The 16,575-nt window shown below is 36.9% G+C and overlaps 1 protein-coding gene across 2 annotated transcripts in view; it reads right to left on the bottom strand.

The window, feature by feature from the left end:
• LOC148662066 (MICOS complex subunit mic25a-like) overlaps nt 1–16,575 on the bottom strand; it is a 147,879-nt gene that overhangs the window by 93,572 nt on the left and 37,732 nt on the right. For both annotated transcript variants that reach the window (XM_088636766.1, XM_088636767.1), the window contains one exon: nt 14,900–14,983. In XM_088636766.1, the coding sequence (XP_088492892.1) occupies nt 14,900–14,983 (84 nt within the window). The remainder of the gene's footprint in view (nt 1–14,899; nt 14,984–16,575) is intronic.

A 16,575-nucleotide genomic window follows, 5' to 3' on the forward strand; every position in this document is an offset into this window, starting at 1 on the left:
AATATACTAACTACTCAGCTTCTGCAAAGCGGTAAGCATTATGAAGCCTGCATTTTTTTTTTTGACAGATTACCTTGATAAAAAACAGCAGCCACATCCTTAACCAGTAGGGACTGTTGTGCAGGACTGTACAATGGAAGGAAGACCAAACAGGCCTTTAGAGTTGAAAAAAATATACACTACACTTGTTTTCTGGCATTTATTGTTAGAAATATGCAACAAAAACTGATTTTTGTATTACTTTCAGAAAAAAAGACATCAAACTTTGCCTCTGCAGTTAACAGAAAAGTAAAATGTTTTGTTTGCTCACCATAGCTCTTAGTAAGAAGCTATGTTCCTGATGCAGTTTAATCACGACAAGCTATAAAATTAATAATACAAAAATAACCTCTGCATTTATTTCCCTTGAGGTTTAAAGAAAAAAAATCAAATGAATTTGACTTCAACTGCCTAAACCTAAGAGGCTCAGACTGCTTTTCTCTGTCCAGTTAATACCTTTTCTATTCATTGTTAGAGTGCAGATATTCCCAGAATTGCCAGTTTTGACAGCAAGCCTGTGGATTTGTGAACAGCACGTCACACAAACTGTCAGGATTTGAGGAGGATTATTATCTCTTACGTACACTGAAGTGCTTCAAAGTGCTTTGCAACACTAGTGACAAGGAAAAAAAAATACAGCCCTGACTCCAAAAGCACAAGAATAAGGAGGGTTAGGAAAGGACAGAGGGGAAAACCCACTGCGATCTTTGCCTAACGCAATTTTTATCACAGAATTTGTTTTGCTTCTAGAATCTTTGCAATTTGATTTTCATATTAGCTGGGAGCAAGTCCATTTTGTATGGCATCTTAAAGAGCAATCACAGTCCAAACAATAGGAATCTTTCAGTTTTGTTAACAACCAATGACTTATGTCAGAACCTACTTCTTTTTATGAGTAAGAATATTCTGTTTGGCTACACAGCACCAAGTGATCGACTGTTAGTAAGGTCCTCAGGTAGTGTCTGGCTGACAGAATAATTGGAAATAAAAGAAAGTTCTCTTCAGCAACTGAGTTTTGAAGAAGCTCAGCCTCTGAGCAGTCCCTAGGAGAAACAGACCACTACCAACATTATAGAAAACAGGGAAAAATACTATGAACCATCTGAATCATGTGCTGTGGAAAACCCAACACATTCTAATACAAAATGGACAATAACATACATAACCTACTCCAGTTTGGTGTATAAGATACATTTTAACAGTATATTCAACTTAAGTGCTTAAGTTAAATCAAATTTGAGTGCCATTTCCATTACATTTCCTTTATGTTTCCCCACATTTAAATGTATATATGGTTCTGCTTTGTGGTATAACCACTTTTTCACAATCTTCAGTGTTTATTTAACAATCACATTCAAAAGTATCTTTCAAAAGTATTAATCTACTACCCTCTATATGTCATTATTAACCAAAATTATTTAAAAAATAGTAATTGTGATTATTGTGCACAAAACACATCTCTCTTCTCTTGAAAGCAATACTGTCTGGATGCGTCATTCAACAGCTGGCAAAAATAAAGGTGTAACCATTTACGGATCTCAAATGGGAATCCAAAGGACCAAAATCTGAGTTAATCAGGGTTCTCAGATAAATGATCAACATCACCTGTAAACTGTACTTTACAGGTGAAACATCACCTGTATACTGTACTTTACAGGTGAAACATCACCTGTATGTGAGGGACTGATGAGGCAAATCACTTAGCAGCAGGTCTTGTTTTGTAATTGGTAAAGGTATAGTGTTTTTAATTGGAAAACAGAACTGATCAAAGATGTTTAAAAGGGACATCAATCAGAATACTAAGCATAAATGAAATACTTTTGCTGTAAGCATGCTTCAGGACCTTTCACATACAGGTATACCCCTGCATGCCACACACACCTACAGTAAAGGTAGTGCAAGCATGCATGTTTAAGAGAGCCTGAACCCTGCCCAGTCTTCATGATTTGAGCTTCATTAGCATTAAATGATCTGAAGAAACCTGTGGGAAGGAGGAGTCAGGGAGCAGATGCAGAGAGAGAACAGAGTAAGGAGCATGCAAGAAGTCGCACCAGGAGGTCTGGTATGTGCAATCAGAGAGGTAGGAGGAAAGCCAGCTGAGAGCAGTGCCAGAAATTCCTAGGTCAGCGAGTGTTGACAGGAGAATGGAGTGAGAGGGCAGGGAGATCAGGAAGGATTAAGAGGGATGAGAAGGAGGTAGCATGAGCTGAGTGAAGAGACTCAGTAACAGAGAGAAGTGCATTTTCTGTTGATTTTCTTAAGGTGCTGTTTGTTAATGACCTACACTATAATAATCGTAACTAGAGCTACACACAACAAACACACAACAAAGCCACTTACAGTAGGTGTCTACCTCATTTAGGTCTATAAAACTTTGAGGGGAAAAAGGATATTATACTTAAGTGAACTGTACTATATGCACAGTTCATGAATTTCTTCACATGTAGAAGCCTGTGAGACAAAATCAATATTTATTAATTAGCCAGTTCTTCTGAAAATAAGTGAGTTTCAATGTTTTGGTTCCTGTACAGCATCATTAGGTAGCTGACTACTGATAAGAGCTTTTTCCCGGTGCAAATTTAAAGCTGATTAAAATTTACTGAAGATAAGTTTAAAATTTACCAGTTACAGATATTGACTAATTATATCAGAATACAACCAAATGAATCATGAATGTATATTAATGAAAATAGTTAGAACCTTAATTAACAAATAAAAATATATTGTTTTCTTAATGCTAAACCTAACCCTAAGCACCAGCTTTCAAATCACTGATGATTTAATTTCACAGAATGGCACATGTCAGGAGCCCTGACCATGTACATCTGAGGTGACCCTCCTCATTGGTGTTCACTTCACTTTCTACCCCTGTGACTCTCCTTATTTAACTCTTCCCATAGTGGAAAGACTAGACTGGTAGCTCACTGGTTGAATATCACTTTCAACAGACAAACAGCCTCGAAATTCCTGGCAAAACAACAGGCTCTCCTGTTCGATCTTCTGTCCGTTTGTTATTTTAAGTTATTGTTTTAGGTTTGTTGGTTTTGGCTCAGAGCTCTTGGAGACCTAGCTGAAGGCTCTGCCAAGCAGAGCGAGTTTTGTTCCCTTTCTTTAAGAACTGCTTAGCTGATGTATCACAAAAACTAAAGTTTCCAGGCTGTTTTTTCATCTAAATCTGTCCCTAGCTTGTGTTTGTCCCTCACTGAACCAGGTACACTTGAACAGACAGATTTGTGGGACAGAAAAGCAGCTCTATAGCCCTATAGAATAAGAACACAACAAAAATGGCACAGAATTAAAAAAATATATTAATGGAGGAAATTGATATATTAATAGTAAGCAAGAGGAAACGAAGGCAAAGCAAAAAAAAAATGTAGTGTACAAAGAACAGCACAGAAAATAAAGGTTATGGGTTGTACACAAAGAGTAAACTTATTAAAGGCACAACGTTGTTCAATAGTGACCAATATGCCATAACTTCAGTCCACTTCTAAGTGAAGTTTGTTTTGTACCATGATAACAGCTCCTGACAACCAGACTAAACCTTAATTTATTAAACCGGAATGAAAATTGATACTTTTAACCACACTAATGACTTTCTTAGTTTTGTACAGTACATACCTTCTTAGTTGTTAGTACACAAGTCTAGGTCTGTCAATGTGTACATTGACAAGTTAAAAGACAGATATACTGCAGGGTCAAAAAGCAATTTATGTTTATTTGCATTGTTTAGAAAAGAAACTCAGAGTTTTTTTTCTAGAAGTCTGTAGAAGAGAGACTTTCAGAATTTGAAGAAGTAGTTCTAAAACACAGTGGTTTGTCATTACCATCTCCCCAGGACTGACATAATTCACACAAAAATAAACTGAGTAAGTGAGAGCCTGTATTATTACTATCTTCCTTTGAAGTCCTGTCAGCCAAGTTCCTCAAACACAACAAAAGCCTGACAGCAAACACATTCTTGATCTGATTTCTTTTTCAAAATCCAGCTGGTACTGTAGATGTTTTATTTCCTTATTCTTCTAATGAAGTAAATAAATATGAAAGTCTGTTACTGTATGTAATAACTAATGTCACAGATTCTTAAGTCATGCATCACACATCAACAGCCCAAAGTCGGAAATAAAACATGTCAAACGTATTTAATGTGATCACAAAGCAACTAGTGCATATGTTCTTCACAACTTCTTGATTTAAGACCTACTTACTTGACTACATTGAAACTTATAAGAGAACCACCTGTATGACTATATTAATTGTAAATGTTAAGTTACCAATTATCTGCAAATTTAACAGTTTTACTACATTACCAGCAAAATAGCTGAGGAAAGAGATGGCAGACAAAATATAATATTTTACAATAACTGGGAAAAACGTCTTCTCAAACAATTCCTGTTCATTATAAAATCTGCTAAAAGTAATTTGTTCTAACTCAAGTTAAATCCTTCAAAAAAAGTGCCAAACTGAACTGGTTGTATTTTGTAGAAAAGCCCAGGTGTGGGTGTACATGATTTATCTCCCTCTAGCTTTTCAGGTAGAGCAAATGCAGATTCAGAAATCCATTGAAGCCAACATCTCATCTTAAACAGTAATGAGCAAACCTGCAGTTTTCCCACAAAATAAGGTACAGGAGGCAGACATACTGCATGTTTCTAACATTTTTTGCACTCTTCTAAGTTCCAAAGGCCCAGATCAGTTTGAACATGTTAAATAATCAATATTCTTCCCATTCCAGTGCTAAAAAGGCTATTTAATAGCACAATCTGCTCATACTGTACATTCAGGTATTGGTATACGTTCACTAATTAAATTATTTGCAAACTTCCTATCTATATATTCTCATGATGTACAGTTTCAGTTTCCTTTTTTCAAAGACATAATGCTAATCTCAGGCAATAAAATGTAGGCATTTCTGGCCTCCTACTTTTTTATATTAGTACACTGATTGTCTGCATCTTCTAACAGTAACACTTCACTTGATGAATCACAAAAAGACTATCCAGGAATGCAGGTAAGCTCACCTGACTGCAGTGTGCAGGTAAGAAGTCTGACACTGAAAGCAATAAGATGAATTAGAGTAAATTGCTCATCCCTTTTTGACTGTCCATCTAGTAATCACCTGTTCCAGTTTAATATAGCGTTCAAATTAAACCAGATTAAAATAGTTTTGTCTAATGTCGGCCATCACATGCCTTGGAAGTTTAAATTGCCTTTCACATTTTGTGAAATCTATTCTCTCAGACAGACAGGTGAAATTAAGAGCATGACAAGAAAGGAAGGGAGCTAGCTCTCACATAAATAAAAGAACTTCTGCCTGTGCTTTGTTTTGAGGCCTAAGAAACCTCATGCACACAAATTATTAATGGTCGCTACTGGACTTCATTACATATACAGAACAAATAAGCTCAGAGGCAACTGGAAATGTCGTTTCCCAGTGGGCGCATGTTTGGGAAATGAACATTTCTCCCCTCCATACTTTTAATTAGTTCAACGAGGGTAGAAGAACTCATCCAATTGGGAATTTATTATTCTTGAATGCAGCCAGATCATCCCAGTTAGTTCTTCTTTGAAAAGAAAATTGAAAGGCATTTTCTACTCAGATACACAATCACATTTTCCTAATCACTCCAGCCAGCTAGCAGGTTTCAAGGCATAGATTGAAACCTGAGACTCCAGAGCATTCTCCTTTTCTGATCAAATGCACACCATGGTAAAAAGTACCATGTTTTTTATTTTTATTGAGAAGCAAAAGTAACTTAAATAATGGATTTAAAAAAACAAAGTAAACCAATTCTGAATAATGAATAAGTGAGTCATGTTTTTACGATTTTGACCAATCTTATTTGTAATGTACTGTCTGCTGTGGTGCTGTCTGTTGTACAGTGCATGCCCTGAGAGAACGGCACAAAAAAGAATTCCTATGTACAGAAACATGTGGCAAACAAACTCCCCTACAACTGATCGGTAATAACAGACTGTGACACACTCAAGTGACTCTGACTGCTGTACTGGCAACCACCTCATTAACGAGAGCTTATTAGACACGAGTGATGAGGTGATATAACATGTCGCAAGTTTAATATAATAAAAATCAGGAAAGGAAAAAACAAGAAACCAATATGTCTGCTTATCAAGAACAAAGCATTCAAGATGGATTTTGATGACATAGCTGTAGCGCACCATCCTCAGTCAGATTCACCAGAAGTGGAGCTTTAGTGATGATTCAAGGTTATGTGAAGACCACTCTGATGTCACTCAGACGACCGCGAGAGTGGGGCAGATCTGCAGAATTATACAGCAGATGTGCACAACAGACCAAATGATGGGAAAATCAAAGTGATAGTACAGACAGGGGAGACTTTATGCTACAGAATACTGCTTGTAGGGATTGATGACAACCTAACTGCACAGCTCTACTTTGGCTCAGTCCTTTCAGGATAAGTACTGTATGTATCGGTAATACGGCAGATGCCTCAATCACCTGCCTTGTGCCCAACTGAACTTTTTTGGATGAGTTAGAATGATATGTGGCATCTAGGACTCTGAGACCAGTGAACATGCTTCTCCAGATTCTATAAGAGAAACAGAACAGAATCTCACACGACAGCGTCAGAAGCCTATTACAAAGTAATGGACAGCTTATATTTTGTAGTAGACACCCTACTGACAACAAATCAGCCTAATACGTTTATCCATGCCTTGTCTGTTCTATAACATATCAGCATTTGTCCCACAGAAAATACTGTAATTTTCACAAATATATTTTTGTTTCCTTTACTCAGCATTTTTTTGTTGCACAGAACAATAAAACAAAAAAAATCATTTGCTATTTAATTATAGTTTCCCCTAAGATTTGCTTTCCACCTGTGGAAGGTAAGTTCTGCTGAAATGACTTAAGATCCCAGCAAATTAAATAGTCAAAGCATTGTTTCAGGAACAAAAGCATTTGATATAGAAAAAAAAAACAAATAGCCAATTAACTGAAAGCTATCACATAAAAGATGTATAAGCCTCCTATCTCCTGGCCAGACACTGGCCAGATAATGTAACTATCAGATGCTCAAGTTAGCGTCAATAAAAACATTAACATTTTAAGGGCTTTTATTATGGTACTTTCAGTACTTCTAAAGAATATAAGTCAAAAAGGAAAAGCTAGTTAAAAGAAAAAGACTCACACTGTAGTGAACTACAATCCATATAGAATACACAAGCCACTTGGACCCTTCATCATATATTTTAGCACTTTAAATGAGTGGAAGTTGCAGCATCCTCTGCTGTCCTTAACAGCACTTCTTTCTCATCTTTCTGGCATTGAAGAAATAAAGCTTAATTAACCTTTCTGTTTCACGATAAGAATAACAGTCAGGCTGTCCCACATATTATATGGCCATAAAGCCAAACCATAATATACTACAGTGTTTCTCAATATGTTGCAGGTGATTAAAATTCCTGAGCAGTACATAGCAATATTGCATCTGACCGTGGAAGACTTGACAGGAGCTATCTTCACTCACAGTACAATTTACCTGAATTCTAGAAGTAATACACAGCAACAAAAGAGCAACAGGTTATTCTGGAAGTGTTCGTAGCAGTGGAAAAGTACAAATGTGGTCTTCATTCTTTTTAGTGCTACCCATTGCCTTAGTCTGGTCTTCTGGAAATTAGACCAGCCAGCCTGGGCAGTGGAGTTCAAAGCCCATTCCCAACAAAGACTCTGCTTGAAGGAGTTCTTGAAGTGGGTTTACTGCAATTCTTTGAGCAGGGATTTGTCAAAGATAGCCCATACAGTATGTGCTAAGTACAGTTCAAGCTGAATGACTGGGCAGGCCAAGACACAACGGTGTTGTGAGATTACATGCAGATTTGACAAAACAGACTGTGCCAATAGGAATCCATCCAAAGAGGGCAGCAATTTCACGTAAATGGTGACCAACTTTGCATCAGGACACAAATTCCATCGTGCATATGTAGGCAAACTTTGATTTACCTTGTAAAAAACACACAAGGAAACCATCTAATCAAAGTTACTGACTGGCCAGGAATTGGCTGCACATCCTCTTTATGAAGGTATGCACTATTACCTTTATTAATTATAAATTGAGAAAGATCAAGCCTTCCATTCTTTCTGAGCATGCAAGAAATGTACTGGCATCCAGTAAAATCCATATCTATCATAAATTCAAGTCACACAAGCACAGATATTAGCAGAAAATGTTTCTGTATTGAAGCATCTATTACAAATACTGTAAACAGAAAATAAATGCTTAATACAACATGCTGGATAGTGTTAAATGTATCCACCAGTTAAATATATTTATTGCTTAACTCATTCTACCAGTGTCTGATTCTGGTGGTGTCACAGCTCTAAATATCTCTGTGAATGTATCGTTTCAGTGAATTGAAATTTTTTGATAATACTGCAGGTTTCTTTATTATTGCTAGGGCACTCTGAATTTAGTTCCATTTCCAAAGACTCACATATTTTAAAAAAATCTAAAAGGACTTATGAAAGATCAAGTCTTTCTTTCCCCCACTGCTTCATACCAATACTGGTCAGCTCTCTGGAATGAAGAGAAAATGTAAAATATAAATAAAGATATATATAAAATGAGCCCATTTCCAATCACCTTCTTCCTTCAAGCATGACAGCAATATGCAGTCCCATTTACTATAGCATGTAAAACGTTTACTTAAACGTTAAACACCCTGAGTGCTGTGAGCAGGAGATAAGACTACAGAACTGGGAAAGCAGCTGGAACGGTTCATACCAGGCAGCTAAAGAAGAAGAAATGAAATAACATAAATTTAGGAGAATGTGTCTAACTTAATTTACCAACAGTTACTTCAGCATTTCTGCACCATTTCACTTAACAATGCAGGCTAAGCATTTTTAATACTGAAAAGGCTCAGTCAAGGCACAGAAAAACATGCAGTAAAAAGACATATTTCTCTTTTATCTTCCTCTGCTATTTTACCTCTGTCCAGTTACTTTCATCAGTGATTTTCCTCAAGTACCTTCTCCCCATGCTGCTGTGGTCTGAGTGAAACTAAAGACGCATAAACATGAGCTTATCCATGATGGCAAAACACCCAACCCTTCATGAAGTATTACTTTGCTTGAGTAAGGTAATACAGTACTACGCTATGTGTGATATAATCTCAATGCATGTTTATGATTTCCAAAACCCTTCCAACAGCAATGTTGTGTCTGTTTAATGCAAGAAAGAAAATTGTCAAAATTTAAGTGAACAACAAATCTCTTGAACACTAAGTGATCAGCTCTTGCTAAACTGAAGCTGTTCTCTAAGTGAAAAGAAAAAAACACTAAACCCACAAATTCAAATCAATGTGCAGGATTCTCAACAAGAATCCCCTGTACTAACATTGCCTGCAGAGAATGGAAATTAACTGAATGCATGTGGAACAGACTATTGCCCACACCACACTCCTTGGATTCGGAAAGAAATTCGTAGATGAAACAAACAAATATGCTACTAGCCACCAAAGACAAAACATAAGTTCTTGTAACTTCTCTTTTGCTCTTATGTTTATCCCTTTATCACAAAAAACAACTGTGTTCTTTCCACTTCTTCTAGAGCAAGCTACACACATCAAATAGTTCAGTTCTTCTTCTTTTCATTTCAGCCAATTTCTCACTCCCAACTTCACCAGTCGTACTGTAGCATAGAGAACAAGTCAACACATCAACACCTACAGCTTGAATCCAAGGCACACTTGGCTTCTGAGGTAAGTACATCCATAATCTACTAGGAGCATTCCAGCCCAAGTAAAAAATAAAATGACAGCAGTCACTCTGTTATTTAAAAAGTCCCCTCTTCTCCCAAACAATCCAACAAATTACCCTCCCATTTCACTTCTAAAGTTTTCAAAGGGGTTAACACTAGGAAGTTTCATTCTCACCTTTTTGGTAATCTTTGAGAACTTTTTCAATTTAGCTTCAGAACAGGTCAGAACACCAAAGCATCTCTTCTTCCAACTAAGAACAATGAACTAGAAAGCCTACTGCTCTAACTGAGCTACCTGACACTAAACACTCAGCCTGCTAACTTAAAGTAGTGCTATTGTGCAGTAATCTATAGCTTCTGCACATATATAATATAGAGAATATTGATTCACACATTAAAGTATAAGTGACCACCCATCCAAATTAAGTAAATACAAATACAGTTTAGATTTTGCTGTACAAAAAATGCCTTTTACCAGATATGGATACTGTAGAATACCTCTGACATAAGAATACTAAAGGAAAATACATTTTTTTTTTTAAGTTTTAAAGTTATTTGGGCAAAAATTAAATAGGATGAGCAGCATTTAATAGAAAATTAATAGAAGTGTGCTCAACAGAAATTAAGGAACAGTATCAGAGAACAAGAGAACATGTTAACATCTACACATACAAAAGAAGAGAATGATTAAAAGATCTATAAACAGCTCATCAAAAGCAAATATTACTCGTTTTTGCATTCATGGGAATGCCTCTAATAAATCCCAAAGTAAACACCTTCATAATATTAGGCAGACACTATTTGGATATTATTATCTTCCTCATTCCACAAACATCTCCATTCTGCTCCTGGCACCTCTTCCCTTTTCAAGATTAGCAGCACTTTAATAAAATCAAATTTATTATGTAATAAACACTTCCACTGCAATAACACACTTTGCATAAGTCAAGAGGCAAAGCTTACTTTTAATTTCCAACAACTGTGACTGCAGTAGCTGCATCTGACTTTCTCACTAAAACCAACAGAACTTAGAAGTTACTTAAACTTATTTCCGGCAGTAGCCTACAAATGGGGTATCAACATTTCAACTTTAAGTCTTTTTATTAGTTAAATTACACATTCAAAGATAATCTGCTTACTTAACTTAAATTGGCTTATAATAATTTAGTAATTTACTTCAGTATCTTGCTTATTAACCTACAAGGAAAAAATACAGTACGTAGACAAATTAACAGATATGAGCAATATTTAGAACCAAGAGGCATTTTTTATTGGTTTTAGATTTCCATCAGATTACATTCAAAGCACAAGCCTAGGCAAGAAACACATTAATACTACATTGTGGGAAGTCAAGAAAGCTAAAGAGGTTCTTAATAAGTAAAACATTTTAGCACAGTAAAATCAAGCTGTAGTTGATCTGGAATAAGGATATATTAAGACAGCTAAACAGCAGATATTATAATACAAAATATTATTACATCTCATTTTGTCCAGCAAAAATAAAAATATTTGCATTGACGTGTGTTTTTCACAAACTATTTTTTGTGAGATAGTTCTGTATATTTTACTCTGCTGGTAGAATTTATCACCAATATCATTTAACCCACCTAAGAGCTCATGATGACCTTTTTTTGTAGGATCTCTGAATTCTCTTCAATCATAATGCCTCATTATGAATGGTGCAATCAGAATGCCCACTGATTTGATCTAAACTCCATCACCGCAAAAATTATTTGATAATTAATGTAAAGAATCTGTTATATTTACATAAATGTATTTTATTTTTAATCCCCTCTAGTTGCAAAGCTGAAACCGGCAAAACCTTCAGGTAGCAGGTTTTGAAGAGAGGTTTAAAATAAGGTTTCAAGTAAATCCTTTACTCTTTGAAACTGCAGAAAACAGTCTTCCCTTGATGTACAGTTGCTAGATTGAGAGGATGTCAAAAGGTCACTCAAACAGCTTCCCTGGCAGTGTCTCAAGTGATGATAGAGGAACACGGAAAGGGTTAAACAGAATTAATTGGCTAAAACACCTTACACACATAACCCACATTTTTGGTGGCTTCCTGCTCATCACTGATACAACAATTAATAGCCAGGAGGTCCAGCCGAGGCTTCAGGGCACCAAGCTGGAGAACCATGATATGAACTCTGGAAATGACTAACTTGGGGAGAAAAGGAATGAAAGGAGATGAATCATGTGCTCAATCAATGCACTGCATATCATTTAAAATAAAACAACAGCCAGAGAGCTCTGCTTTTGCCAGCTGTTGGAAATGACTCAAAAGGAACAAAACTGACTTGACAGGGACACACAAAATCAATTTATTCCACTCAGGTGGAAATGGAAGCAGATAAGCTATTGTGGATTAGCATTCCCGCACACAGAGCTCTTTTTCGGGATGCGGCTGGCTGGCTGGCAGAGCAGGGTGAGGCATGAAACAGCTGAGCTGCTCGGCACAGAGGCCCAGGCATCTTAACATTCACCTGAGGTCCGACCTGAGGAGCATTAATGAGACAGAGGTGTCGGAGCTGCTTTTGTCCCTGTTCAGACATGAACGGCATCTATAAAAGGTTGTATATCAGTGTCGCCACAGTTCTTAAATTTATTTGTTAAAATCTCCATTCATCATCATCATCATCATCATCCCCATTTCCATTAAGTGCACAATTCATGTAGACAAACATCTCAGTATGCTTTGCTAAACAAATAAATATACAGACAGTAAGCAAGAAAAAGATATGCTTCATGTAGCCTGTTTGAATCAGTACAGCACTTTCTCCTTAAGATCTATAGGTTACATTTAGGTTTGAAGTAAGATTATAATAATCTGCTGAACAGTTTAGGAGAGTGAGCAGTGAATGCCTGTGTACTGTACCTCCTGGACGTGCATAGTAGAAGGAACCTCAAGGAGACTTGAGAACCTAAGGATGCCAGAGAGAACACAGGGACCTAGGAATTGAGCTATGGAGAAAAGGACCTTTGTTGTGAAAACATCTGTAGGCTAAGATTACTACAATAAAATATACAGTAACAGCATGTGAACTGTGGGTCCTGTGTTAACCAGTAAGTGTGGAGATATTGTTCTCCTGCTTGGGGCATCTTGCCCTGGAATCTGAACTCTATACCTTAAAAATAGTGTATTACGTTTCAGCCATTAAAATAATAAAGTTTACATACAGTAGGTCAGAATATCAGAGGCAGCCACCATGGTGAGCACTGTTGAGCAGGTCATAGAGGGCCATCTTAAACAAGATGTAGATTCTCTTTCAATTAAAAAAAAAGCACTTAAGCAAAAAAAAAAGGCTTTATCCATAGTGATGGAACAAGACGGTATGCTGCACTGCTTTCACTTAAAAATCGCTCAGTGTGCCCGCAAAGGGGAAAGCTATTAAAATACCAGGTCTCCGATCCATTTCGCAGCATTGGAGATGTCTCAACACTTCTCCCTTTCTGCCTGAATGCAACACAGAGCCCGTTACGAAGGGCAAACAGATTAATAGATCGAATCCTTAACACTGACCTCTGTGACTCATTTTTTTTTATTCCAACCACTCTATTGCCTATGCCTTAAAAAAAACAAAACAAATTAAATGTCCTCGCTGCTAAAATGTTTTGCAAACCTTTATTTTCCGCTATGCACCCTGACTTTAATGCGCTAACAAAATGTCAAGGACTGCGTGATACAAACTCTGGGTGAAAAAAAAAAAAAAAGAAAAAGCCACACATTCTTTCAAAGCATGAATAAGAGAGAAAATAGCTGTGAAGTAAGTTTGCCACATCACCTATTACAGAGACAATAGATACATGAAGATTGTGATGTGTGTACCTGCAGTGAGAACAGTCCTTCCAGGCCACACAATTTTTGTTACCTACTGAATTATTGGACTCAGGAAAGTGTCAGAGGCGTATCTTTATACAATTTTATTATCAAAGAAACTACTTTTTGGTGGGTCACCACAGATTGCTTCCATTTTCACAGCAAATACAGGCAGCTCCAAGAACAGGCACTAACTGCTATTGACTCCAAAATTTCAAAGAATACAAAAGTGGATGCTGCATGACAAAAGGGCCATAATAAAGGCAATTTTAAAGAAAACCTCCAATTGTGTATCTGCCGCAAAAAAAAGGCAATTTTACGTTTTAGAAAATGTCCATTGCTGAAAAAGGAATCTGAACAAAAAGCAACAACAAAAAGAAAATCACCACTTGATCAAAAGAAAATACCTCAAGAGTTGTTCTCCTACTAGAAACCTAACTCCATTTGTGTGGTCGTCATTAAGAATAATAATAAAAATCTTTAGTTTCTACAGTGCCTTTTAAGACACGGAATCTCAGGACATTTTACCTTCAAAATAAAGCAAAATTATAAACAATAATAAACTCAAATTTTATCAACAGGATTAAAAGCTTACGTAGACAAGCAAGTGTTAAAACATGATATAAAAGTGCTGACTGACATTCAAGATCCAATAGTCTCATGTATTAAGGATAGCTATTGAAAAATGTACTATTGCTGAATTTGTAATTCTCTTTAATATTTTAGTTTTTCATTGACACAACAACGTAAAACATTATTGAATATATAATCTTTACGTGTTACACTCATGTTTATTGCTAAAATATCTGCACATTTTTAATTTTTGAAAATGTGGTCTGGTTACAAAATAAGTAATAGAATCAACCTAGTATGAAAGTTCTATTCTATGCTATTCAATTCAAAATTGTGCACTCAGACAAATACCCAAGTTTCTGGTATTTAACAGACGTGTAACAGATGCAGTCATTAAGACAAATCAATTCTGATATTAAAGAAAGTCTCCCATCTTTTTCCATTGTCTCCACTTGTCTGTAGTGTTGTCTATACTGGTTGGAACTTTTACTTTCTGCAGGACTCTTTCTGATGTATTAATAACCACTATAGATGGATATAAATTAAGATATATTACATATAGAGATGATAACATTATATGGTAATAGTACAGGTTCAGGACAGACCCCCTTGTTCCAGGCTCACAGTAATAAAAACTAGGCCAGTCAAACTAGTCTCCAGCTTATGGACGGTAGCCCTTGCTACTTTGTTTGAAGCAAGCTCCAGTTGTGGAGGCCCTTACCTTCTTTTCAAGGTGTGCTAGCTGCTCCTTATAAAAAGTGTCCAGCAGTTTCAACTCTGCTTCTTTCCTCTCCAGCTGCTTTGCCTATAAAAGAGAAAACAGATCAGGCTTCAACGGAAGAGATCAGGCAGCAGTCTTAAAATAAACAAAAAAAAAAAGCTCAGTGTGAAACCTTTTTCTTTCTGACAGGTTGTGCTTGATTTTCATCTCTCCCGTTTTCAAGCTGGGAGCAGGCCTTAGCAATCATTTAAAGAAAGAACTTATCAGAGAGGGCGCAGCCTTATAGACCTACTAGAAAATAATTTGCTTGCTGCATTACCAATCGGGACATCTCAGCTTCCTGACACATTGTGATACTGCAGAGGATGAAGTGCTTTAATTCTGATATCTAGGTGAGACTATCAGCTTGAGAAAAAGGTAACTAGTAATAGCCTTCCAGTGTGCAAATGGAAAAACAAGGAGATGAGATTGAGAAATAAGAAGCAACTCTTAGAAGGCAATATAAAAACAAAAAGGTAAGCCAAGATACATCTTTGACTTGAATGTTCAAGCTGCACAAAAACCTTTAAATCAAACGAAAGAAGTTCAGCCGAGCAGATTGTGCTATATTGAAGAAGGGGGAAATAAAATGGGTTTCTCCAACATGCTGGTTAAATTTCTATTTAGTCGACCTAGGATACAACTTGGCATAGAACAACCCAACTGTGGATCCTGCATCTGGAAATATTGGGAAGTTTGGTGTGCCTTTAATGTGCCAGGGCCAACTGTTCCTATCCTGATGCTGAATGAGAATCCTGTACCACACATTTCTTTCATTCACCACAACCTTGTGTAGGTGTAGCAAGAAAGCCTTTACTTGCTGTTCACACTATCTCAAACATGCTGCCTCCAGCAAAAAGCATACCGAAAGCAGAAGACACTGCCAAAGTGACTCGAAGATCGTACAAAAAAATGGGGTTTCGGACGAAGCAGTAAAAGCACGCAGGCTCAATTCTGTGATGCAGGTGGCATGCATTCATGCCTGGGTCATGTCACTAGCCAACAATGACCAGGTTCCTCCTACTTGGTGGTATACAATCAGCTGATGCTATTTTGAAGTCTTGAAACGATGTCAGTGAAAGATGCACTGTACCTCCAATGGGCATTAACTCTCGTCAGGCACGGTAGAGCCCGCAACATGACAAATGGCTGTAAGTCATGCATTTAAACACAGCTTGCGTCACTGGTGTTGCTAAAACTATTCAATCACTGCCATGAGTTATGTTCAAAACCAAAATAACTGTGCTGCCTGTTCAAATCATGTGAACTTCTTTTCCTTAAACACCTTTACCACCTTAGCTGATAAATTTCCAACTACAGTTACAGTGTCCCTTAACTTGGGAATTCTTTAACTTAGGATGGAATGCAGCAGCTCAGCACTATGGGCAACTATACAATCCAATAAATGCCTCCAAATCTAGCTTGTCAACACTGCATTACTCTGCGATACTGTTTGTTGCAAGCACCCAGCCATTAGCCTAGATGCTAGGCAGTAGCAGTGAAAAATTACATTAAATTAGATTGCCTATTGGTGCCTACTGACACACGCAAAAATTTCTCTTAGCTGTCACCTACACCAAATTAGCACACTATAATGAATACACTTAACTGTACAGTATGATATGTGAGTAGCTGGG

The sequence above is a fragment of the Lepisosteus platostomus genome, chromosome 6 (genome assembly GCF_059453375.1).
Source record: "Lepisosteus platostomus isolate fLepPlt1 chromosome 6, fLepPlt1.hap1, whole genome shotgun sequence".
Lineage (NCBI taxonomy): Eukaryota > Metazoa > Chordata > Actinopteri > Semionotiformes > Lepisosteidae > Lepisosteus > Lepisosteus platostomus.